At 35.8% G+C, this 25,657-nt stretch overlaps 1 protein-coding gene across 1 annotated transcript in view; it reads left to right on the top strand.

The window, feature by feature from the left end:
- The window catches only part of Zmym4 (zinc finger MYM-type containing 4), a 102,556-nt gene that overhangs the window by 34,534 nt on the left and 42,365 nt on the right, over window positions 1-25,657 (top strand). Inside the window, exons 3-13 of the mRNA XM_029476446.1 lie at window positions 3,471-3,992; window positions 5,794-5,855; window positions 6,189-6,359; window positions 13,840-13,924; window positions 14,174-14,429; window positions 19,032-19,206; window positions 19,314-19,526; window positions 22,986-23,136; window positions 23,586-23,701; window positions 24,075-24,350; window positions 24,792-24,947. Coding sequence (XP_029332306.1) covers window positions 3,471-3,992; window positions 5,794-5,855; window positions 6,189-6,359; window positions 13,840-13,924; window positions 14,174-14,429; window positions 19,032-19,206; window positions 19,314-19,526; window positions 22,986-23,136; window positions 23,586-23,701; window positions 24,075-24,350; window positions 24,792-24,947 — 2,183 coding nt within the window. The remainder of the gene's footprint in view (window positions 1-3,470; window positions 3,993-5,793; window positions 5,856-6,188; window positions 6,360-13,839; window positions 13,925-14,173; window positions 14,430-19,031; window positions 19,207-19,313; window positions 19,527-22,985; window positions 23,137-23,585; window positions 23,702-24,074; window positions 24,351-24,791; window positions 24,948-25,657) is intronic.

Raw genomic sequence — 25,657 nt, 5'->3', positions numbered from 1 at the left:
CTCACTTTGTAGACCAGGCTGGCCTCGAACTCNGAAATCCGCCTGCCTCTGCCTCCCGAGTGCTGGGATTAAAGGCGTGCGCCACCACGCCCGGCTTTGCATTCATTCTTATCACAGTATTTAACTATAATGGTTGGAAAATATTCTTTCTGAGAATTAAACATTACATATTTTGGGCTTTCCAAAGCCATATATGATCTCTGCCACAAACCTCTATATTTCATGGCTTTGGGTCATAGTTTGCTAACTTTGTCGTGAGCATTCTTGTTTTACTGCCAATCTGTATGTAGCTCATTGTGTCACTAATTAATATTTCCTTTATTGACTGTTGGTCTCTCCCTGTCTGTGGAATGTTTGTTAAATTCTTGCTTTTGTATGTACTTGGTTGTTTCTTTGTTGCCCTTTGTGATACAGTGCGGTGAAGACATTTTAACCAGCTGACCCTTTGTCCTTTGTTTGGGTTTTCTTTATTAGTGTGTGTAGTTAGATTTTTTTTTTTTTTGTATTTTTATACTGAGTTTTTTGTCATTAAAAATACTGGTTTTTACCTTTTGATTTAATAATTGTAACATGAGTTCTCTTACTTTTCTTTTAATGTTTGAACTTAGATATTATAACCTGAAGTTATTTCCATGTGAGTTGTATGTCAGGTTTTTCTGAGTGGCTGCTCCTTTCCACCATAATCCTTGACTGTTAATGTAAATAGATAACAAAAGTTGCTTGCAGTATTTCTTGCTAGTATTGCTTTCTTATCTACTATAGAACTTAAGTTGGTGACATCATAATGTACATTTCACACATGGAACAGTTACAAAGTAGACAGTACATGGTTTGTTAATAATGATTAAATGCTGAACAGAGAAGATGCTTAGGCTTATAGGCTGTTTATGGGTTGGTAGAATGCTATGTTGTGTACCTTCCAAATCTCTTAATATGAATTTTAAGTAATTGGAAATGTCTGTAGTGTTGCTTGTCTTGTGCAGTCTTTCAGTCCCTTCCTGTCTTTACTATATACCGTGAGAAAGTAGGCATGTGCACTCTTTAAGTGTGCATTTCCTCTAAGATTTCAGCATCTGATTCAGGTGCTTGCCTTTAACCTCAGCATTTGGGAGGCAGAGACTAGGCAGATCTTTTGAGTTCAACGTTACCCTGGTCTACAGAACTAGTTCTGGGATAACCAGGTCCACACAGGAAAAAAAACCTATCTTCAAAAAACAAAATAAAGCAACCCCCCCCAAAAAAAAAGCCAGAAGAGAAACTTAAAAAAAAAAAAAGATTTTTTTTAGCATGTTTTACCTTGTATTATGTCATTTCATTTTAAACTTTTTTTATTATTTAAAAAAAACAAAACTGGAACACTGTATGTGTACCAGGCTGACCGTCCAGATCCTTCCTGCCTCTGCCTCTTGAGTTCCTGGCGCTAAGATTTAGTTATAAAATTTTATGTGTATGGGTTCTTGTATTACATGCATATGATTGCCTAGTGCCTACAGAGGCCAGAATGAAGTATCAGATCCTGGAAGTGGAGTGTGAGTCATCACATATGTCCTGGTAGCTGACATATGCTCTCTGCCAGAGCATTGAGTGCTCTTAACTGGTGAGCAGTCTTTCTAGCCCTGCATGAACTATTTTGGAAAGCATACAAGGAGGATTTTCCTTCCAGTTTTCTATTTTTCACATTAATCAGCAAGCATAATACTAATGTAAAAATATAAGTTCTTTTTCTCCTTCCTGGTTTTGACTTCATTATTAGCTCCAATATTATTTTTTTATTCTTACTGTTTGTAGGTTGTTTCCCTACCACCACCACCACCACCACCACCACCACCACCACCACCACCACCACTTTTGTAGCTCTAAGTCACAGCAGTCATTTTCAGAGTTTTCGCCATTTTGTGATTATAAACTAGTGGGTAATACTTATTTATCATAGATTGTGCTGTGGAAGCATCTCTCCTTTAGAGACTGGGGACTGTGGGAGGTCTCACAGGATATGGAATAACTTACAATTTAGAATGATGTCTTTGGAGAGGGGAACTTGAAGGAAACTTTTATTTGGACTCAACATAGTTAAGTCTTGATAATAAATAAATATTAGATTATAGATCCAGGTTAAACAGCCAGTCACAGAAACTTTTTTGAGCTGATTAAACAAATATATTATTACTATTTCCTGTCTTTCCTATACTTTGTTTTTAATGAGTATTGGCCTACTCTTGAACCAATTAAATGTGGTGTAGGCATAGGATTTGTTAGAATATAGTTACTTTGTAGTTACGTAGATTTTGGGCACTGAAATGTATAGGTAGAGATTTGGACAGTTAGAATTAGGTGCTGAATAGAAGAAATGGATTTTAGAGAGATGAAATAATATTATAGTTGATAGAGCTTATGGGAGAGTTGAAATAATTCTTTTTAATAATTGTTAGTTTGTGAATCATTTAATCAAGTGATGGAAACATAGGAACTGCAGTGAGGAAATGAATTTGAGCTTAGAGACACTACGGTGGGGTTTCTTAGGGAAGGAGGGATTGAAAGTGGGTACCTAACTCTACCTTGGGATTTATTTTTATTTTATATGTATGGGTTTTGTTTTGATTTTGCCTGCATATATATATCTGTGCATTCAGAAGAGAATGTCAGATCCCCTTGGAACTAGAGTTATAGAGGGTTGTTAACTACTGTGTGGGTGACAGAAAAGTCAGTAGTCTTAACCTGAGCTGTCTCTCTAACCCCACTAAATCTTATCATGGAAGAAAAGAGTAAGTTAAGGTTTGGGCATAACTAAAGAAGAACAAAGTAGGCAAGGCTTTTTAAAAACAAGTTTGTGAAGGAAAAGTGAATCTTTGTTTTATAATAGGACAGATTTGAGCATGTAGTTATGAAGGCTAGCAGGATAGCTAAAGTCATTTTGATGTTTACATATTTAGCCTAGAAAACCTTAACTTTAGTAAATCTGTGTTAGTGTTAGTGCAGAGAAACTGGGATTCTGGGACTAAAGACCTATTACATTATAGTGAGTGTATTGGTCTTAACCCTGCAGAACACATACACTATGAAGGTTATAATTAGAATTTTTATAAATCTTTGCGTTTATTAATTTGTGAGTGTCTCTTTACACATAACTGTCACTAAGCCTCACCACAGATTAATTTCTAAGGTGAGTATTAGATTGTTTTTATATAGAGCCAAGAGTTTTGTGCTTTGTCGTTTTAACACAGATAGGTCTGATTCTGAAGTTGGTGCTCTTTTCTCTGTATCATCTTGTCGTCTTTCAAATTTAGGCTCCTGTTCCCGTAAGTGTCAGATAGGGATAATCTCATCAGAGGTGTTAAATGAGTAATACTATTGTAATATTGCCTATATTTTGTTTGACAAAGGAAATACATATGATTAAATGGAAGACAGACCTTATAACTGCGGTCATCCTCAGCCCTGTTACTTGTCTAAACAGTTTCTTACTTTTTAAGGTGGTGTCATGGATACAGAAATGTCTGAAGATACAGACCACAACTTAACTCCCACCCTTGCCAGCATGTCTTATGGAATGCCGAATCAAACAGGATCTGAAAATTCATTGCTGGATGAAGATGATTATTTTTTGAACTCTGGGGATCTTGCAGGAATTCCAGTCGTTAGTAGTGACAATGAGGATGAACAGGATTGTAGTTCACAGGACAACCGTGTTTCTTCAGTTCACACTGATGGTAGTTTGGAAGTAGAGAGAAGAGCTGCTCATCAGGAATCAGACAATGAAAATGAAATACAAATTCAAAATCAGTTAAAAAAAGACTTTCCTAAACAGTTTGATCAGGTTTCTGTCTTTAAATCAATACGAAAAGATTTTTGTTTAGTGAGAGAAAACAGCAAAGAGACATTTTCTGGAAAGGAGAAAAATAGAGACCTAACTTATCATGAACGTGAAAAACGGTTGGATAAACCCCATAAAGGTTTGGATTCAAGGTTGAAAAGCAGTTTTTTTGATAAAGCAGGTAATAATTGTTGGAATAGAATTATAAAACATAATAAATTACCAGTAATAGAGCTTTTATTGATCTTAAGTTAAGTACGAACAGTTTTAAGCTCCTTGTAAGCTCTGTTTTACTTTCTCTTACTCTACAAAGTGATTGAATTTTTCCTCATAACATTTCATTGTTATATAAATGGTTGAAAAATATCTCTAAGTCATAATTTTCCCCCTTCTTGGCTTGCAGTATTTTGATGAGAAGGCAAGATACTTGCATCACCTGTTCCATTTCTTTGGTTGAACATCAGACTCTGAAGTTGGAATTAGCATCTTTGTGCTGGAAGCACTGGTTTAAATTGCTATCCCACCTGTTAGTCTAAACCAGGGAGTTGCAATGAATTACCCCACTGTTTTAGGAGTTCATTAAGTTCCTTTTGATTCTCTTTACACGATACACCCTGTCCTCTAGCTCCAGATCTGTTCTTGAATATATCACACATTTCTTGTGTGCTTTCCTTTCTTGCTGTTTCATTGGTATGCCAATTTTTTCTCTGTGCATATATACACTTGTAAAATTATTTCTTATTCAATGAAGCATAATTCATAAATCTTTCCTACTTTATAGTTATTCCTAAGGATATTCTCCTTGCTTATATTTTCACAGAACTCTATTTTATGCCTTATTATTTATAGTATTTGTTGCCTTGTTTTGTTCCTATTTTTTGACAGCCGGATTGTATCTTACTCTTCTTTGTATTCTTGGGACCTAGGCTTTTACAATAAGATTGTAATCCTCTCCCAAATGTTAAATTGATGTTTAGGAAAGCAGATGCACTGTGTCAATCCATGTATTTCTCTTCAGAAAATCCTAGGAAAAATGTATTTTAGAAAGAGGGAACCAGTATAGTGAAGAAGAGCAACGGTTGAGTATGTGTTATATACAAGGCTGTGCAAGGGCAGAGTTTATTTCTAACATGTTATTATATATATCATTTATATATGTGTGTGTGTGCATATATATATACACACACATGTGTATATATATAAATTAATATCTTTTAATGGATATTGAAATGTTAGGAGTCTTCCAAAGGAACATAGTATCTAGTAGTAGAAGGGACAAGACAAGGCAGAGAGCAGAGGTGCTGCTGATGAGTTGACTAGCCCAAGATTGAATGTGTAAGATCAGATAGTGTGAGACGAGTTTGTCATGGGGCACTGTAATATTTAAGTAACTGAAGTGTTAAAGTGATTGCTTTCTTCACATTTGAGAGAGACAAGCTGGCCTGGAGTTCTCTGCACTTCTGCCTTGTCTCTTCAGTGTTTTAACTAACAGGTGTGAGCCACCATACCTAGCCTAACTCTGCCATGCCCCTCACCCTCCAGAGTGCTTACTATTAGACTTTGGATCTTTGTGCATGCTAGACACGTCCCCTACCTCACAGGAAATTCTTGGGAGAGACTTAGTGAACAAGGAATACTTTTCTATAGAGCTGGGTTTTGAACTGAGCAGAGTCTATAAACTATAAATATTGGAATAGACAGCAGAGACCTGGTGAACTTAGTAAAACTGCAAATGAGAACAGTTTTCAGAGCATAGTAGATCAAGTCAGCACTCTTTATGAGTGAGGAAAGGTGTGTAGTAAGGCTGAATGGGAAGGGAGACCAAGTTGTGAGGAACTTTGAGTGAAACTTTTTTGGGTTCTTTGGAACCTAGTTAGAACATCTTTGTTAGAATAGAGAGATGATTTCAAATTAGCCTTTTAGGTCATTCTTTATGAGACTTGTTATTCATATACATGTGTTTGTTTGTTTTCTTTCAATAGCTAATCAAGTTGAAGAAACATTACATACTCATTTACCACAAAACCCAGAAACAAACTTTAGGGTAAGTTTTCAGTGTGTATGTAGATTGCTGTTAACTATGGCAAGTGTCAAAAGTTTTCTTTCTGTCACTTTTCAAAATTCTGCTTGTGTTAGACAGAGCACTGATTTTTTTTTTAACTATTATTTGCATAATGACATCTTGGAGATATTCTAAGAAGCCCTCGGATCTTAGGTTCTCTGTTTGCATTACTTAGACCGTGAGCTATTAGGCACAGGGACACTAACATATGTCCATCCAGAGTTCATTTCCAGTGAGCTTTACTTTGGGTATTAACCCTGAAGAGGAATAATTTTTAAATTTGAATATTTATTAATCCTTTATATTGTGTTTTAGGACTCCAGCTACCCATTTGCCAATAAAGAATCCATTGGTTCGGAACTGGGGAATTCGTTTGCATCAAATATTAGAATTAAAGAAGAACCTTTGGATGATGAGTATGACAAAGCAGTGGCGCCTCAGCAGGGACTACTAGACAGAGTTAAAGACGAACCTGACAATGCTCAAGTAAACACCTCACCCCTCCTGCCTCCTTCTGTTTCACAATGAGTTTACTTATTTGAGACAGGAAGTGCTTAAAGTGAAATAGTTTATTGACAGGATGAGAAGAATCTGTGATTGAAGCAACTTGAATTGTCTTGCAAGGCTGTAGCAGAAATTACATGAAAATGTTTCTGAAGGGGAGTAGAGGCTTATAATCCTTGTCTTTTTCACAGTGTGGCTTTTGTGGGCATTTTAGAACAGGTTTGAGAGGCTGCTGAGCCTCTGAGGTTTCAGCAGGTGAAGTTGAAGAGCTAGGAGGGTGGCACCTGGGCTTGTAGGGTGACTTAGTTCATAGATGCAACTAAGCCTTTGCAGTTACTTGTAATGAAGTACAGGTTAGGTGTGCATTTAACTCTTTCAGGAGGGCTAATGGACATAACTATCTTTAAAAGGGTTAATTGATTGAATTAGTTTGTTAGAATTGATCAGTTTATTAGAAAGGAGGCCTTGGTGAGTGATCCATGATTCTGTGTTTGAGATATTTTGGTAGTAAGATCAAGGGTATGGCTGGGCTGTTTCAGGGCTGCTCTGGAAGTCAGTTAGGAACCCTGCAACAGAAATCCTACACTCAGTTAAGTTACCAGGCAGTTGATGGCATTGGAGTATTTGGATTGGAAGAAAGAAGCTGCGCTGCACGCTGTAGTCACTGTGAAATGTAGGAAGGGATTTAAACAATGAATATATAATAGTAATTTTTTAAAGGTAGTCTGTATTTTGTTCATATTTAGAGAGTGAAAAATAAAAATAACACAAATTAGCTGTTTCTAGGAAATAGTATCTAATTTTAGGAAGCCTATCTTTTCCTTGTTTTTTTTTTTTAATTCTAGGGAATTTGTGAATGAGGCATGTATGGAAGAGAAATTTTATTTAGCCATCTTCAAGCAGGGTTTCTCAACATCAGTACCACTGATATTTAGAGCAAGACCATTCTTTGTTATGAGGCCGTGTTCTGCTAGTCGCAGGCTCTTTAGCATCCTTGGTTCTATACTATACTTGGTTCTGGTTGCAGCTCTCTCTTTCTCTAGTTGTAACAGTCAGAAATATCTTCAGACACTGCCAGGTATTCCTGGGACCAAAATCATTTACTGTAGAAAACCACTGGTTTAGATGAAAGAGAGAAGAGTAGGTGACTATAGAGTGTAAGAGAGAGAAAAGCAGGTGGCTTGTGAAATGAGCTGACACATAATTACCTTTCAGAAATGGTGTTTATTGGGAGAGAGCATTGTAACCACAGGAGCCATGTAAGGTTGGAAAACATTCAAAAGTAAAAAAACAGTATATCAGAAACAGCATAATAGGGCCTTAAAGGAAAAGAAAGACTTCCTTTAAAATCTGGAGAGGAGCTTCATTAAGGAAGGATAGCTTAAAAGTAGGAGTAAGAGAAATAGCTTCCATGATGTGATAAAGGGGGAAATTTAGATAAAAGAACCTTCAGAGAAATATCCCAACAAAAGAAAATCTGTGGTTTTTATATCTTTTAATGGGGCAGCAGGAAGTTTTATACTATATGATTTAGTTCAGCATAGCATATATGTGTGTGGGGTGTCAACAAAGACAGTAGAAGGAATATGAAAATATGTCAGAGGTGATAAATTAAGTGTAGTTTGTAGAAAGAAGAGAAGTGGAAATCTTGGGTATCTGAGTTCAGTTTAATGGCCTGATTTCCAGGGAAAATTCGTGTGGCCATGTGTTTCTGTGATGATTATGTGTGTCTTTGTTCAGGGGAGATCTCTATCTCTCCATACTCCCCCTATGAACATAGAAAATTCCTAAGAAATCATTATGCTGGTAGAGTACTCTTTCTTTCCTATATGACCCATTGAATATTTCTCCTGATAAAGCCTAAAGCTAATAAGTAAGTGGGGTTTAGAAAGCATTGGGAAAGTTATTACTATTGTTTTTTTTTTTTTTTTTTTCTAAGCAGAACTTTCAGTGTTTAGAGAAGATCGATAGGATGGAATGGATAGCAATGCCTGTGTTTTATACACTTACTGAAAGTTACAAAATATGTTATAAAATTCTAAATATCAAGTTTATAATACTTACTGAAGAATTCCCTCAGGCATACTACTTACTTGTTTGGTCTCCTGAGTAGACAGTGCTGTGTCAGGATCTCCTGAGTAGACAGTGCTGTGGGCAGATCCTGGTATGAATTCAGGGTCTCCTGAGTAGACAGTGCTGTGGGCAGATCCTGGTATAAATTCAGGATCACAGAGCAGTCTTCATTCTGTCTACACAAGAGAGCAACCCCAGCACATGAGTGGCTACAGGTAGATTTCTGTTGTCAGTCATACTGATCCTGTTATCTGCAATCAAACATTTGGTAGTTCTAGAAATCCTCCTAGGGAGGAGGCTGGTTCTTTCCCTTTCCCTCTCTTCTTCCCCTTCCTTCCTACATTCTACTCCCTACTTGCTCCATGCTTCTTTGTACCTCTCCCTGATCACTAGAAATCTAGATTTCTTGCTTTTTCAGTACTATGTAACAGTTTATTAATTTTACTCTTTCTCCATAGACCAATAGTAAGAGTTACAAAGTCTTAGTTACTTGATGTAACAAACTGTACTCATAAAATACTGACAGCTCATGACTCTGATCATCAGTTAATAGTGATTTCTCCCAGTGCTTAACTTTGAGGTATTGCTTTCAGTGTGCTTTTTACAGTTTAAGATGGTCTTCATCCAAAACACTAGGATGCTGAAATGCCTACATCTGTGTCTCACTGCTAATCCATTGCTTTTAGTCACTTGTCAGTCACCTTGCTTCTGTTAGCTGTCAAACCATTCTCTGGTTTTTCAGTTTCATTCATTCTAATTCCATTGCATTTTTCTATAGTGTTTTCTGTAGTTTAAAACTAGTTGATGCTGTTTTTAATGTACTGTATTGTTTCATCCTCGTACCAGGTGTGTGTGTGTGTGTGGTCTAAAGTAATATAACTTTCATAGATTAATTTAGTTATTCAAGGCTATATGGCCAGGAAAGAATCAGTCTATTTTATAATCTAGTTTTATTTTCATTAGATTATCTTTCTGTAACTAATTTTTTTTTAAATGTTTAGGTAAGGTTTTCAAATTGAAATTCTTTAGGAGAGACAAAGTCCTCTTTTTCTATCTTTTCCATAGAATCTGAAAGTTAGATGTCACTAATGTTGAAATCTTTTTTTTTTCTTCTTTTCTGCTCATAGTAATAAAAAAAGAACTAATTTGTAGTCTTCTATTGGAATGAATGAAAATGGGAAAGCAAATTGCCTAATTAGTCTAGTAATGATTCATAGACTCTTTGAAAGTAATGTAGCCACGTAAATGTTGGATTTACCTTTAGTTCTATTGTTTATTTGGCCATAGAGGATGTTTGCTTTCAATGTCGTTGCCCTGTGGTATTTATAAGGCCTTCCTTTGTGTTCAGCAAGGAAAAGATCTGAAGTGCTGCTTATTCTGACCTCTCGTGTTTGGTTAGTTTTATTTTGTTTTGTTTTTGAAAACTGTGGGGTTGTCAGGTATTTATTTTTCATAAATCATGATTTAAGAGTCATTGTAGGAGACAGACAAACCAAGCATTTCTGCCTTGAAGATGTTGTAAGCATTTTATGCAGAATACTTACAGACTTCTCTCCTCTCCCTGCTACCACGAATAATACATGCCAATGACTTAAGTCTCTTAAGTTTGGGAATTGTATCACAGAATAAGAAAAGCAGACTAGAGATATGCCAGGTGTGGTAGTGCATGCTTTTAATCCCAACATTTAGATAAAGTCAGGCAGATCTCTGTGAGTTAGAGGGCAGCCTGATTTACTTATTAAGTTCCACCCCATCCAGGGCTATGCAGTGAGATTCTGCCTTTAAAATAAGAGTATGTATCACCAACACTGCTACTTTTATTATCAGATTCCACATGATATGTCACATAGTTGATGATACATTTATTTTTTCTTAAAGATTTATTTATTTACTATATGTAAGTACACTGTAGCTGTCTTCAGACACCCCAGAAGAGGGCATCAGATCTCATTATGGATGGTTGTGAGCCACCATGTTGTTGCTGGGATTTGAACTCAGGACCTCTGGAAGAGCAGTCAGTGCTCTTACCTGCTGAGCCATCTCACCAGCCCAATACATTTCTTACATATACTCTGTTCATTGTGTCAAAGAAATAGCAGTGCTAGACCAAACTCTGAATTTGAAAACAAAATTCTGGGAACCTTATGTAGTTACTAACATAATACAGATTACTACATTATTACTAATACAGCATCAGTATGTAACTGTTGTTGGATTTTTGGCCAAAAACATGCAAATTCATTTTATAGGAAATAAAGAAGATAAGGTAATACAGTTGGGAAATAAATTAATCACTTTTTTAGAGAATTATAAAGCTTGTGATAATTGAGTGGAAATGTAGGTAAAATAATAATCATAGAAATGACAGTACTAGCTGTGTCAGTTTCCCATTTGAGAGCCACTATTCCCAGTAGCAACTAAAAAGTAATTGTAAATTAAAAGATAACTTGAATGAATTGATGAGATCTCTCTCTCTCTCTCTCTTTTTAATGTGAGGAGTGAAAATAATATCAACTATTCCTAAAGTAAAATACAGGTTTGATGAACATAATGGTAATTTGGTTCTGATATTTTGAGGAGTAGGTATACACATACACACATACTGTATGTACATACTTTTAAACGTATATAGAAAAGTTCAGTGGAAAACAGTTTGGTTAAACATTGTACAGCTTCATCAGAATAGTGTGGTACAAGATTAATCAGGATGATCATAATATAGAATATATAACTCATGATAGACATTTTCCCACAATTTGGTGTATTCATGGTAAGAAGAAAAAAATTTCTAGGGGACTTTTGGGATAGCATTTGAAATGTAAATGAAAAAATATCTAATAAAAGAATTTTAAAAAATTCTATTTAGTGAAAGAAAGTTTCCCAGTCCCAAATGGATCTAACCCAGCACTAGCAAATTAATCAGTGGCTGGTCAAATCTCATCCACCTTATGTTTATGTTGTTCAACCATTACTCTTACAAATAAAGTTTTATTAGAACTTGGTCATGTTCATTTATTTACATGTTGTCTGTGAGTGCTTTTGCTCTACCAGGGCAGAGTTGGGCAGTTGTGAGAGAGATCAGACCATATGGCTTCCCAAGTCAAAAATATTTACTATCTGGCCCTTTGCAGATAAAGTTTGCTGATCCCTGGATTAAAGGACTGTATTATAAACAGTGAAACCACTTCCTTATTATTTTTTTTATGGAAGTAAAACTTTGTAAGAGATAGAAGAAATCACAAAGGTAAAGATTGTCAGAATTTTGGCATAAGTGGAAACCTTAGTACATAAAAATTCTAACTCTAAAGAAATGTTAATAACTGCTACTGAGGTTAATATTGTTATCATATTGCACTTGTATGTGAACATTAAAGATATGTGCATGTTAAAGCAACTAGGAAAACACTTTTAATTGAGAATAGTTTTGTTTGAGAACTGGGCATGGTACCATACACCGTTATTGCCAGCACTCGGGGGAAGAGCCAGGTGGATTTCTGAGTTCAAGGCCAGCCTGGTCTACAGATTGAGTTCCAGGACAGCCAGAGCTACACAGAGAAACCCTGTCTTGAAAACCCAAAAGAAAACCAAAACATAAATTACAGCTTTATTTCGACAAAACCAATTTCATCATATCTCAAAAACCTTTACAATGGATCTGGTAATCTAGTGATCCTACTTTAAGAATTAAAGATATTCATGGTGGCATTTCACTGAGTATACTGAATATGTGCAAATAACTGTTACAGCAGTGCCACACATGAATGTGTTAGTGCCTGAGGCAAAAGGTAGAAAAAAAAAACAAATAATGCCTATTTTGCTTTTATTTGAAGCTGTGTTATGTTAGTCATCGAGTTTTCCATACATTTTCTTTTTAAAGTACTCAAATTAGTCATATTAGTAGTACTCACCTGTGATCCCAGTACTTTGGAGGCAGCAGGATTCCAGAGTTTGGGCTTTGTCTGATCTATTTGGCAAGTACCAGGCCATTTATGGTTGTACATTGAAACTCTGTCTCAAAAACAGAAAAAAAAAAAAAAAAAAAAAACCAAAGAAAGAAAATTACTGTGTTAAAATACTTATAATTGCAGAAGGTTTAGGCAGTTTTCCTTTTGTACCTAAGTCTAGGTACATATGTTATGTCAGCTTCAGCTGCTTAATTTGATATGCCACTATGTATATATAATAAATATCAATATTGCTCAAGGTTGTATAGTATATTAATATTTCCACCACCAAAAGGGAGTAAGTATGTCTGAGACACCCAGTATTCTAAGAATAATTGGTCTCCAGTATTTTACAAGCTTTGTTGTGATAAATATCTCAACAACAACAAAAAAACTTACTGAATTCATAACTGAGCAATATAATTGTAAAGATAAAGAACAGCCCTGAAAAATACGTACTGGAACTCTGATGTGTGTTGGCTGTGTCTGACTTAAAATGTTTACTTGGATTTAAAACTCATTTAAGGCTGGAGAGTTGGCTCAGTGGTTAAGAGCATACTTGAGAGGACCTGTGGTTGTTTCTCAGCACCTACATATAGTGGTGCTTGTAATCCTTACTGAATTCATAGTTGAATTCCCAGGGATTCAGGATCCTCTTTTGATCTCCATGGGCACCAGCCATGAATGTGCTACACACACACATTTAGTAGGCAAAACTCATATATATAAATAAATAAATCTAAATTTTTTTCATATAAATAAATAAATCTAAATTTTTTTCCTCGTAAGTCATTTAATACAGTTTTTCAAGTGTTTGTTTGGAATTCTCAGACTACCCAGACATCTGGTTCTTGCACTCAAGTCTTATACATGCTGGCATTTAGCCACTAGATATTATTTGGAGTAATATGAAGGAATACAAAAAAATTGAAATGAGAAGAACATGAATTCATAAGAAAAATTTGTTTATAGTAATTAACTATAAAGAAACTAACTTTTCTTTGACTGGAGAAAGGAAAAGACTGGAAAGAAATATACTGGAGTCCCAGAGGCCCATTTGAGGTGATAGAGGGGGTGGTAGATTTTTGTTTATTTCTCCTTATTTAAATGTTCTATTGTGATTATGTATTACTTTTATAATAAACAGAAATTTAAAATATTGTAATAGTAATGAAGAGTTTCAGAAATAACTTAGAAATACCTGGTAGCACGCCAGGCTGTTTTGGAAGCTAACACTCATTTCTTTTATTCTTCTTTCCTCCTAGCATATACTAGTTTATTTTGCCCTTATTGTTAAGTCTAGTTTGTTTACTGTTTTATATTTCATTATTTCTTATTAATGTTAATACTGTAAACATTTTCTACCTCTATATAGCAATAATAAAATGTCTTGGTTTCTTGAAGAATTTGATAATTTCTCTGTATTTATTTTTTCTTTTTTAAAGGAGTATAGTCATGGCCAACAGCAAAAAACTCAAGAGGGGGAACTGAAAATTAGTGCTGTGTTTTCAGTCAGTGGCAGTCCTCTTGGTAAGGATCAGACCTGAATAAATGAATTGTATTCATTCTGGCCAGCATCAATGAGAGGCCATTTCTACTTGGGTAAATAAAATAGGGTGTCCTCTGTTCATTTAGAATCCTTTATGTTGTATATTCCATAATTAATACTGGGTTCCAAAGTAGCTATAGAAGAGAAAGTACCGATGCATAAAATATAAGATTAAAAAGTAAAATTTTTTGCTTTGAATGTTCTTTTCTTTCTCTCTTTTTTTTTTAAAGCTCCACAGTTGACTACTGGCTTTCAGCCTTCTCTGGCATCACCTGGCATGAATAAAATGCTTCCTTCAGTTCCAGCCACAGCTGTTCGAGTTTCTTGCTCTGGTTGTAAAAAAATCCTCCAGAAGGGGCAGACTGCTTATCAGAGGAAAGGGTCTACTCAGCTTTTCTGCTCTACCCTGTGCCTCACGGGATACACAGTGCCACCTGCCCGCCCACCACCTCCCCTCACCAAGAAGACTTGTTCAAGTTGCTCAAAGTATAGCAGAGTTCTAAATTATCTTTTGTTTCTTTATTTCTTTTATTGCTTGTTTCTTAACCTGTGTATTATTATTTGCATTTCAACTTTGCTGTAGGTTTTTCTTATAAAACAAAACAAAACAACAGTAAAAAAAAAAAAACAACATATTATTTAGTGCCCCATGTTGCTGCTTTCCATTTTTCTGGGAAGTACTCAATCTCTTTTAGCTCAACAAGTGATTTTTAAACCAATTCTTTCATATTTTTTAGTTAAGATTTCTTACATTCTACTTGTCTAGCACTGAAGCACTTTTTCAAGAATTTTTCTGTGTAGCACACTGGCTGTTCAGGAATTCACTGTGTACACCAGCCTGGCCTTGAACTCATCTAGATGAGCCTGGGTCTGCCTCCCGAGTGCTGGGTTTAAAGGTGTGCACCACGGCCATCCTGCTCTGCATGTGTGTATGTACCATGTGTGAGCTTGGTGCCTTCAGGGGTCAGAAGAGAGGGTATAACTGAGTAACAGACCATTGTGAGCTGCCATATGGATGCTGGGAATTGAAATTAGGTTCTTCAGGAAGAATAGCCAGTGCTCTTAACCTTTATGCTATCTCCCCAGCCCCTTATTCACACCTGTTTGTGTTCATTTCTCTGGGATAACTGAAAGAGTTAAATTTGGTTGTATTATAAAGTACCATTAGAATTTAAGTTACTGTATTTCGTGGATCCCAGTGAAGATTAGACTTTAGTTTCCTTTGGAAGGACTGCTTTTCATTTGTAACCTTGCTGCTTCTTTAAAGAAGAGAAACACCACAGATTTGTTGTTGTTGTTGTTGTTGTTGTTGGGGATTTACTTTTAAGGTTATCCAGTTTGAGAATCTCAAACAGTAAAATCTAACATCTAAAAATTTTTAGTAATAATACTCAGAAAATTTTGTGATTTTGAGCATTCCAAGATTTTCAAATCAGGAATGCTTAATCAGTAAAATCTGTGTGTGTATTCCAAAATCTGGAAAAAGTGAAAGTTGAAGCAGGTGTACTATGGATTTAAGAAAGGGTGTGTTCAGTTTGGAACAGTTAGTGTGTGAACTTGCTGATACTCAAATTTTATTTGGTGAATGTGTTTTTAATTTCTGTATGTGGCTGAAAGTGATATAGAGCCATGCATGTTGATTAAGAACTAGATTAGGAAATTTCATCTAGTTCAAAGTTAAAATTAATTTAATAATAATATTGGTGTTTTGGTGACTCAGAATTTGAGGAATGATTTCAAGCAATCTATTAAAAAGTGGAGTGCCTGTAGCTAATATATTTAAAGATTCTAAGTTCAAAAGCCAGGTGTGTGGAACTGGAGAGATGGCTCAGCGGTTAAGAGCTCTCCCTGCTCTTCCAGAGGTCCTGAGTTCAATTCCCAGCACCCACATAGTGATTCACAACCATCTGTAATGAGATCTGATGCCCTCTTCTGGAGTGTCTGAAGACAGCGACAGTGTACTCATGTGCACAAAATAAATAAATAAATCTTTAAAAAGAAAAAAGCCAGGAGTGGAAATGCACACTTGTTAATTCCAACACTTGTGAAGCAGAGGCAAGTGGATCTTTTGAGTAGAGGTCTACAGAGTGAGTTCCAGGACTGCCAGGGCTACACAGAGAAACCTTCTTGAGGAAAACAAAAAGAGCTAAACCAAAGGAACCCCACCCACCGACCCAATTCTGAGTTTATGTAAAGTATTATAGTGAAAGTGACAACTGAGTAACTTTAGCCATTTCACCATGAAGATATACTTTAAAGCATCATATAAGTAAATATACAGTATTACCTGTCAGTGTTAAACAAAAATAACGTAGCAGTATATACTTTGTTGGGTTTACAACTAGTAGTCTAGTGGATACCTAATATTATTTATTGAATTATTTAATGACCTTAAATTTAGAGAAAAGCTATTAGTATTATAGCTGTTAGTATTATGACTTAGGTAAGGTGACTATTAAATTGATTTTCCCATACTTTTTTGGCTAAATTAATGTACCTAAAGCAGAGTTCTTTATTTCTACTGTTTTGTGATTTTAAAAATGAATACTTAGCTGTATTGTCTAAGCTTTTATATTTTAGTGCATGCACTATTAGGTTATTTTATGATTTGAGTTAGATTGAAAACTATGATTATTTTAGCTTTCTAGTTTGCTGTTTTATTATGAAATAGTTTGGTTGGTTGATATAATAGCTTTACTTGTTCATCTTTTTTTTTTTAAAGATTTATTTATTTTTATTATATGTAAGTACACTGTAGCTGTCTTCAGACACTCCAGAAGAGGGAGTCAGATCTCGTTACGGATGGTTGTGAACCACCATGTGGTTGCTGGGATTTGAACTTCGGACCTTCGGAAGAGCAGTTGGGTGCTCTTACCCGCTGAGCCATCTCACCAGCCCTACTTGTTCATCTTTAACCATCTTAAGAATCAGGAACTTCTAAGATACCAGTGATACTTTTTTCCCCATGAGAACCATAGATACATCTATAAAGATTTCTCATTTTTAACAATATAAGCTCACATAATTGTACAGAAATGTATCACCTTTCATGTATATACTCATGCTGTATATACATGAATTTCATGTATATATAGCATGCTGATAGGGGAGGTCATGTGAGTACTATGTATGCACATGTATATAGGTGTATGTACATAACATGCACACGAATATGAAAGACAGGGGATAACCTTATCCTCAGGAATCTCAGGAATGCTATATGCCTTCTTTAGAGCTTAGCACTTACTCTGGACTGACTGGGATTTGCCTTAGGGATCCTTCTGTCTCTCTTAGGTATCCTCCTGTTTCAAGGATTCTCCTGTCTGGTCTTTTCTAGCATTGGTATTACAAGTGCTTATCACCATACCTGGTTGCCTTTATTTGGGTTCTAGGGATTGAACATAGGTCCTTCCTTGTGCTGTCAAGGTTATACTTTATTGGCTGAACTGTTATCCCCGCTACACCTTTTGGATGGATATATATATATATATATATATATATACACACACACACACATACACACACATGTATGTATGTGTATATATTAGTATATATTACATTTTTGCATATATATTAATTTTATGCATTTTTCTTAAATTTTTTTTGTCCTTTGGTGGTTATTACTGAGTTATCTGAACACACATTATTTTTCTATACATGTCAGAAATAAGTGTTTGAGGGGCTGGAATGGTGACTCGGCAGTTAAGAGTACTTAACTTGCTCTTTCAGAGGCCTGTAGTTCCAGGGACCCACACCATGTATCATAACCATTTGTAACTTCAGTTCCAGGGAATCCAGTGCCTTCTATCAGCCTCCTCAGCACCAGGCATGCATATAGAGCATATATGTGCCCAGAAGCAGATGTTCCTATAAATAAATCTTTAAAAGGATACCTAACATTCAATGTTTGTGTTTTTCCCTCATCCATCAGGATTTCCAGTTTCACCTGTTCTCACTGTTTTATCCCCTCATTCATTTATTCTTGTGTCCATTTTTTCTTTTTACTTTTTCATTTCCCTCTTTCTGTTACTTGGTAGCACTGTTTATTTACTTGCATGTCTCCTCCTCCTTCTCTTCTTTCTCTTCCTCCTCCTCCTTTTTTTGGCTTTTTCGAGACAGCCTTTCTCTGTGTAGCCCTGGCTGTCCTGGAACTCACTCTGTAGACCAGGCTGGCCTCGAACTCAGAAATCCGCCTGTCTCTGCCTCCAGAGTGCTGGGATTAAGGGCGGCGCCACCGCCGCCTGGCTGGGATTCATTCTTCTTTGTCTTCATTACTGATGCTTACATATTACATTTTTTAGATGTGGACATCTAGATTTTTTTATAGCGATGCTTAAATACATATCACACAGGACTAGGTAACTAGCTTATTTATAAAAATGATTGCCTTTTGAGGACGTAAGTTTCGATGCTCAGCACTGGGAAGGCAAAGAGTAGTAGATCCCTGTAGGTCAGGGGGGCACCTACTGTTTACTCTTTGAATTCCAGGTTCAGGGAGACCCTGTCTTGGAGGTTTGTAAGATGATTCAGTGAGTAAAGACTTAGTACCTGAATTCATTCCTGGAAGCCACAAGTTGTCCTCTGACATGCAGACATACAGACATACAAGATAAATAAACATGAAATAGAAAAAAAGACAGAAGGAACAACACCCCCCCCCCACTGCAATACTCACTACAAATGTATACATGTACACATGTACACTCACAAATTTAAACAGCTGTACACACACCAACAAATTTAAGTTGCAATCTCTCCTGGGGGCTGGAGAGATTTACTGGTTGAGAGCATTGATTAGTCTTTCAGAGGACCCAGCTTTGATTCCTAGGACCCTTGTAGTAGCTTATAGCCATCTAATTCCACTTCAAGGCGATTCAACTCCTTCTTCTGTTCCTTTTCTGCACCAGAAACCCAAGTGGTGCACGGGCATTCATGTATGCAAAGTACTCATACACATAAAATTAAAAATGTTTTAAATAGTTGCAGTGCCCTTTATTATAAGCCTAGTTTTATTTGGTTCTTTTAATATACCAAGAGGGTGGTAAATGTAATATCCTGTGACTTATTTCATCTCTGTTACCATTTTAGAGACATTTTAAATCCAAAGGATGTGATCAGTGCCCAGTTTGAAAATAGTACCACCAGTAAGGATTTTTGCAGTCAGTCATGCTTGTCAACATATGAACTGAAAAAAAAGCCCATTGTTACCATAAACACAAATAGCATTTCAACCAAATGCAGCATGTGCCAGAAGAACGCTGTTGTAAGTCACCTTTTTACTGTACACGAATGAGTACGTTTCATACTTATGCTTAAAGAACAATGCTTAATTCTTTGTTTGATGTTTTGATTGTATTTTGTAATTCTTAGATTCGACATGAAGTTAATTACCAGAACGTGGTTCACAAGCTCTGCAGTGATGCCTGTTTCTCTAAGTTTCGCTCTGCTAACAACCTCACTATGAACTGTTGTGAGAACTGTGGGGGTTACTGTTATAGTGGCTCTGGACAGTGCCATGTGCTGCAAATTGAGGGGCAGTCTAAGAAGTTTTGTAGTTCAATGTGTGTCACCTCATACAAGCAGGTATTTGATCTTTTAAATCTTGATTTATCTTCATTTCAGGGGAGTTGAAACCTTGGGTAGGATAATTTTTGAAGCAGTTTAAAATAATGAGATAAGTATTTGGTTAAGTTTTTATATGCATATGGCATTTGTCAAATGCATATATATTAAATGTTCTGAAATAGAGTTCTATATGTCCCAGTTTCTGTACATGCATTACGGAATGCATCTTTTAGCCGAATAGTGGTGGTGTACACTGTTATCCCAGCACACAGGAGACAAAGGGAGGCAGATCTCTGCAAGTTTGTTTGAGGCAGCCATAGTTACACAGGGAAACCCTTTCCCCCAAAACTAGTAAGAAATGCATCTTTTTAGGATTTGGCTTTGTTTTGTTGAGACAGGGTCTCACTATGGAGTCATGTCTTCCTGGAATTTGTCATATGACCCAGGCTAATCTTGAACTTCTAGCCCTCTTGCCTTTGCTTACCACGGGCAGCAGTCATCTGCATTTAATGTCATGCCTGGTTAGGGCATGGCTTTTATTTCAGATGTGATTTGTGGTTTTGAATAGTAATTTTTAAGTGACCCAAACATACAGCAGAATTATATTTCCTAGGAATATCCATTCTTTTTAGTGTGTAGACTTCTGATCTTTCAAATATAGTTTGGTTTTTATATTTGTTCTTCAGCAAAAAGGTTCAGATTCATGTATGTCTGTGCATGTGTGTGTGTGTGTGTATATATATATATATACACACACATACACACATACATACACATGCTCAGACATATATTTTCTTGCAAATGGAACCACATAATTACACTTGTAGAAAATAAAAATCTTAGTAGAGTGAAGAGAATTTTCTTCCTTAACCAGAAGAAATGAGGGCTATTCATTACTTTGTGAATTAGAAATTTGCAGAGAATAAACTGGAGAAACTCTATGATAAGAATCTTCTATGCTATTTGGTTTTTTTGGTCCACATCTCACCAGTAAATTTTGGTTATATATTAGTTTCATAATTGGTTACCCTAAACAAGTGGTTCTCAGCCTAAGTAGCATGACCCATTTGGTAGGTCGAATAACTCTGTTACAGGGGTAGTTTAATACCATTGGAAAACATAGATATTTACATTATGATCCATAGCAGTAATGAAATTACAGTTCTGAATAGGAATGAAAGCAATGTTGCCAGGCGTGGTGGGCACGCCTTTGATCCCAGCACTTGGGAGGCAGAGGCAGGCGGGTTTCTGAGTTTGAGGCCAGCCTGGTCTACAGAGTGAGTTCCAGGCCAGCCAGGGCTATACAGAGAAACCCTGTCTCGAAAAAATTAAAAAAAATTTTTTTTCAAAAAATTAAAAATAAATAAAAAATAAAAAAAAAGAAAATCGGGACCAACAAACAAAGCAATGCTATGGTTGGGAGTCACCACAACATGAGGAACTGTATTAAAGGGCTGCAGCCTTAGGAAGGCTAAGAACCACTGTCCTAGGGGATGGTAAATACTTTTTATATTTTACAGTGGCTTCCTATTTTATTTCATTTGCTGATTTGACTTTTTTTCTTTTAATACATAGTGAATTTGTATATAGGCCACTAAAACCAGTGAATAGTGCCATTTAGGTTTTACTGTTATTGTATTCAATTATTTTGCTGTTGGGGAAGGGGTATTTTTGCTTTGTTTTGAGAGTTAGGCTATCACCATGTAGCACTGGATGGCCTGGGACTCACTGTAGAAATTCAGCATTTTTTAAATTATTGGTGATTTCTAATTTTTGAAAGGGTTTAGCCTTATCGCATAATATAACTTGTTTTTTCTCACAAATGAAAAATAATTTAATATTTTTTAAAGGCTATTCTTTTCCTGATATTTTATCAGGTACTAAAAGTTGAGGCTTCATAAAAAGAGAAATAAAATAAAACATAATTTTAAATTGGGTTTTTAATTTTAATTTTGAAAGTTTACTTTTCATGTATTAAAATATGCTGTGTTAAGGACATGTTTCTCAGGTCCCTACTCTCCATCTTCCAGAAGTACAAGGGCCTGGCATGATGATGCACATCTTCATTTCTAAGGATTTGGGAATTAGAGGAAAGCAGGTCCCTGAGCTGGAGGCCAGCTTGGTTCAGTTTACATAGCTAGTGTCAAGCCATTTAGAACTACATAGTGAGACTCTGGCTTCAAAGCAAAAACCCAAACAATCCTTCTCCCAACCAACTAAAGACCAAACTATAGATTTTTAATGTAGTGAATGTTAAGACCAACCTACATGTTCACGTACTGTATGTTCACGTACAGTTTTACATGGGTTAAAACACTACATATATTTATTCTAGGTTTTTGTTTTTGTCTTTTTTACCTATTAATGGTTGTGAAAACTCTGCTGTGTAAACTAAGAGCAAAAGCACTAATACACAGCCTGGCACATTGTGGATGGTATTGCTTCTGCTTTCCTTTAATTTTAATTTATTCAAACAAACATTGAATCCAATTTCTGTTTTGTGGGAAGACATACTTCTGATATATAAATAAATGAAAAGATGGTATGATAGGAGTATTATGGGGTTTTATGTGTCACAAACAAAGCATAGCTCGTAGGACTAGATAGATGTGTCAGCAAGTTTACAAGGATAAGTTTTGACTCAAGTCTTTTAAGTTAAGTTCGGGTTTATAGTTCTGATCTTAGGAGTTAGAAGATGTTCCAGATCAGAACATCCTAATATACACAAATTTTAGTGTCACATTTACAATTTATCACAGAAAGGGAAGATTGTAAAATCTTTTGGGTCTAGCTTGAGCAGTGTTTTCTTAAGTGTGTGACAGGGTAATAGTCCTTGCCCTCATTTTCTGTTGAGTTCCTAGTTGAGTGACAGTTGCTCTGTCAGAGTCACTGTTTTCTGCTCTCACCTTGATGCTTACAATTCGCCTTGTTAAGGAGAGGATTAATACTGAGGTTCTAAATTTACTGATTTCCTTCAATTAGAACTTCGCTGCTTTAAATAGTATCTCTCATAGGAAGCTCTTTACACTTTTGTCTAATATATAAAAGAGAGACAGTTGTGTTATGTATAAAACAACTTTTTAAAAACAATGTTTATCAGTTATTAGATCTTAAATTAACTACTAGGTTATAGCTAACACTGTTTTCTAATGAGATACAATAGAAATACAGAAGTATAACACATGGTTCCATGGTGAAACGCTTTTCACTTTTGTATGCATACATATGCAATATGCATACTCAGAATCTCAGATAACATACAAGTTTCCTTTGCGAAGGATCTTTCTGAGGATTGTACTGATCTGTGTTAAAATACTTCATGAGTAAGGGGAAAAATGTACCAGGCAGGGCCCTGGGATTGATTCCTGCTACCACACATAAAAAGTAGTAATATTTCAACAGAGTTAAGTTAAACAGTTCAAAGAATTATGCTTTATGAATTTGGTAAAAATGAATGTTGTTTTATTCTGTTAATAGAAATCAGCCAAAATAACACCATGTGCGCTTTGCAAATCATTGAGATCCTCAGCAGAAATGATTGAGAATACCAATAGCTTGGGGAAGACAGAACTTTTCTGTTCTGTTAATTGCTTATCTGCTTACAGAGTTAAAATGGTTACTTCCGCAGGTAATACTGCTTTCATAAACTATAAAATGTAATCGTTGGAAAATTAGTTACTACTTTTTTGCTGGCCCAATTTTTTGTCTAAATTTAATTGATTTTTAGTACAAACCTATTTCACACTTTTGCTGTAAACTATTCCTGTTACCGTATTTCCTTGTTTGCCTATTTATGCATCCCCTTACTGAATGGATTACAAATAATCTTCCTTAATGTATTTTCTTTATTCACATCCAGTATATTTCAAGATCCATTTATTTTATAATTTCAGGGTAGATTATGCCTATTTAAAATTTTAAAGCTTTTTAAATGTTCAGTTAGTTTATGATAGATGTGGCATGATTGAGGTTTAGCTTCAGTTCCTATAGCTTAACCTGAAAATTGAATTTTTGTCTGATACTTAATTCCTCCTAGGTTTATGTGTGACTCATTAGCTTTTACTTTCATTTGCTAAGGTGTACAAGTTCAGTGTAACAGTTGTAAAACCTCAGCAATCCCTCAGTATCATCTAGCCATGTCAGATGGAAGTATACGCAACTTCTGCAGCTACAGTTGTGTGGTAGCTTTCCAGGTAGGACCTTGGGAATCTTCCTCTTCCTCAGTCAGTGAATCACCTACTGTAGTCATACAAACTTGCTGTTTCCTTGTGCCAGGATTATTGTTTCTATGACAGCTTTTCAGCTTAGCTTGTTAGATTAGCCTGTACAGTCACTTAACTGTCATCCATGAGATTTAATAACACTATTGAGAGAATACTAGTTTTGAAGATTATTGGATGGTTTTCCTACATGAGTGAGACTTGCCTCATTCAGTTTTAAGGCTCAAAGACAAGGCGCCTAGCTTGCTGCATTACTAGAATCTGTCTTGGCATACAGAGGGGCGTAATTCCTAGTCTTTGAACAGGTGATTAAATAGACCTATTCTTATCGTTTTACTTTTTTCAGAATTTGTTTAACAAACCAACTGGAATGAATTCTTCAGTAGTGCCCTTGTCTCAGGGCCAGGTAATCGTGAGCATCCCCACAGGTTCATCAGCATCTGCAGGTGGAGGGAGTACACCCGCTGTGTCCCCCACCTCGATCAACAGCTCCGCTGCTGCTGGGCTCCAGAGGTTGGCTGCCCAGTCCCAGCATGTTGGGTTTGCCCGAAGTGTGGTGAAGCTTAGGTGTCAACACTGTAACCGTCTTTTTGCCACAAAGCCAGAGCTTCTTGACTACAAGGTAAGTGTGGGCTCCTAGCTGCTGTGCAAGTGCATGCACACAGGATTGTGAGTTCAGATTAATGTGGCTACTCAGTGAGAACTTCTTTTTATAAAATACAGAAGAAATAAAACAGCAAAGTATAGGTCCATGATAAGAGTTTGAATATAAACTCAAATACACTCTGTAAATGTACTTTTTGATTTTTCTGTCTCAAAATTGCACCATTTGGGTTTTTCATTTTTGAGATAGGGGCTTACTGTGTAAATCTGGCTGGCCTTGAACTTAGTCCATAGACAGGTTGGTTTTGAACTTAAAGAGGTCTTTTCTGTCTCTGCTTTCTGAGCGCTAAGATTAGGACGTTCCATGTGCTCAACTGCTTACCATGTATTTTTGAAGTAAGAAGGATGAAAATTTCTATAATATAACACAAATATCTAATTACTAAATGTTTCTTTACAGGGTAAAATGTTTCAGTTCTGTGGCAAGAATTGTTGTGATGAATATAAGAAAATCAATAATGTAATGGCAATGTGTGAATACTGTAAAATTGAGAAAATTATAAAGGAGACTGTGAGGTTCTCAGGTGCTGACAAGTCATTTTGTAGTGAAGGTAATTGACAAATAGTAATCTTACTGAGTGTGGCGGTGGTGGTTTCTAACGTAGTTGTTGACTAAAGGGATTACTATGCCAGTCTATTTTATCCTTTGTACAGACCCTCAACATCATTTTATTTATTGACAGATAATTTGCTATCTTGTCTTTAATTTTATGTAGATATTAAAATGAAGTCAAAGATCTTCTAAAGTACAGTATATAATGTGGCACACAGGATACATTTAACTCCATTAGCTTGATGGAGAGCTCAAAGACCTTTAGGTCCTGTCCTCATTTCTAGATGGAAGGTTTTAAGTTCTAGTAGCACCCTAGGTTTGTGTTTCTGAATAAGTATATCAAAGTGAAGCTAATTTTCTCTTTTTTAGATAATATATATGTTTAAGAATGTTTTACTTGACTCTAACATGGCACTGTTATCCTTCTTGACCAGTGGCTTTCAATTATTTAACTATTATACAAATTAATTACATTTCACATTACATCCTACTATAAACCTAGGATATGTTCACACTTTAAATGAAACAAAAACTTTATGCAATGAAATTTACTATATATAACATATAGTTCAGTCTGCATACACACAGCTGTCTAGTTTTGATACTATAACTGACTTCTTGACCTGTCAGTTGGTTAAGTCCCATGTGTGAAAACATAATTATTATTCAGTCCATATTAATTTTTTTTCTTTTTTTTTATTATGTATTTTCCT

The sequence above is a fragment of the Mus caroli genome, chromosome 4 (assembly GCF_900094665.2).
Source record: "Mus caroli chromosome 4, CAROLI_EIJ_v1.1, whole genome shotgun sequence".
Classification (NCBI taxonomy): domain Eukaryota; kingdom Metazoa; phylum Chordata; class Mammalia; order Rodentia; family Muridae; genus Mus; species Mus caroli.
This window is presented reverse-complemented; position numbering and strand designations above follow the sequence as displayed.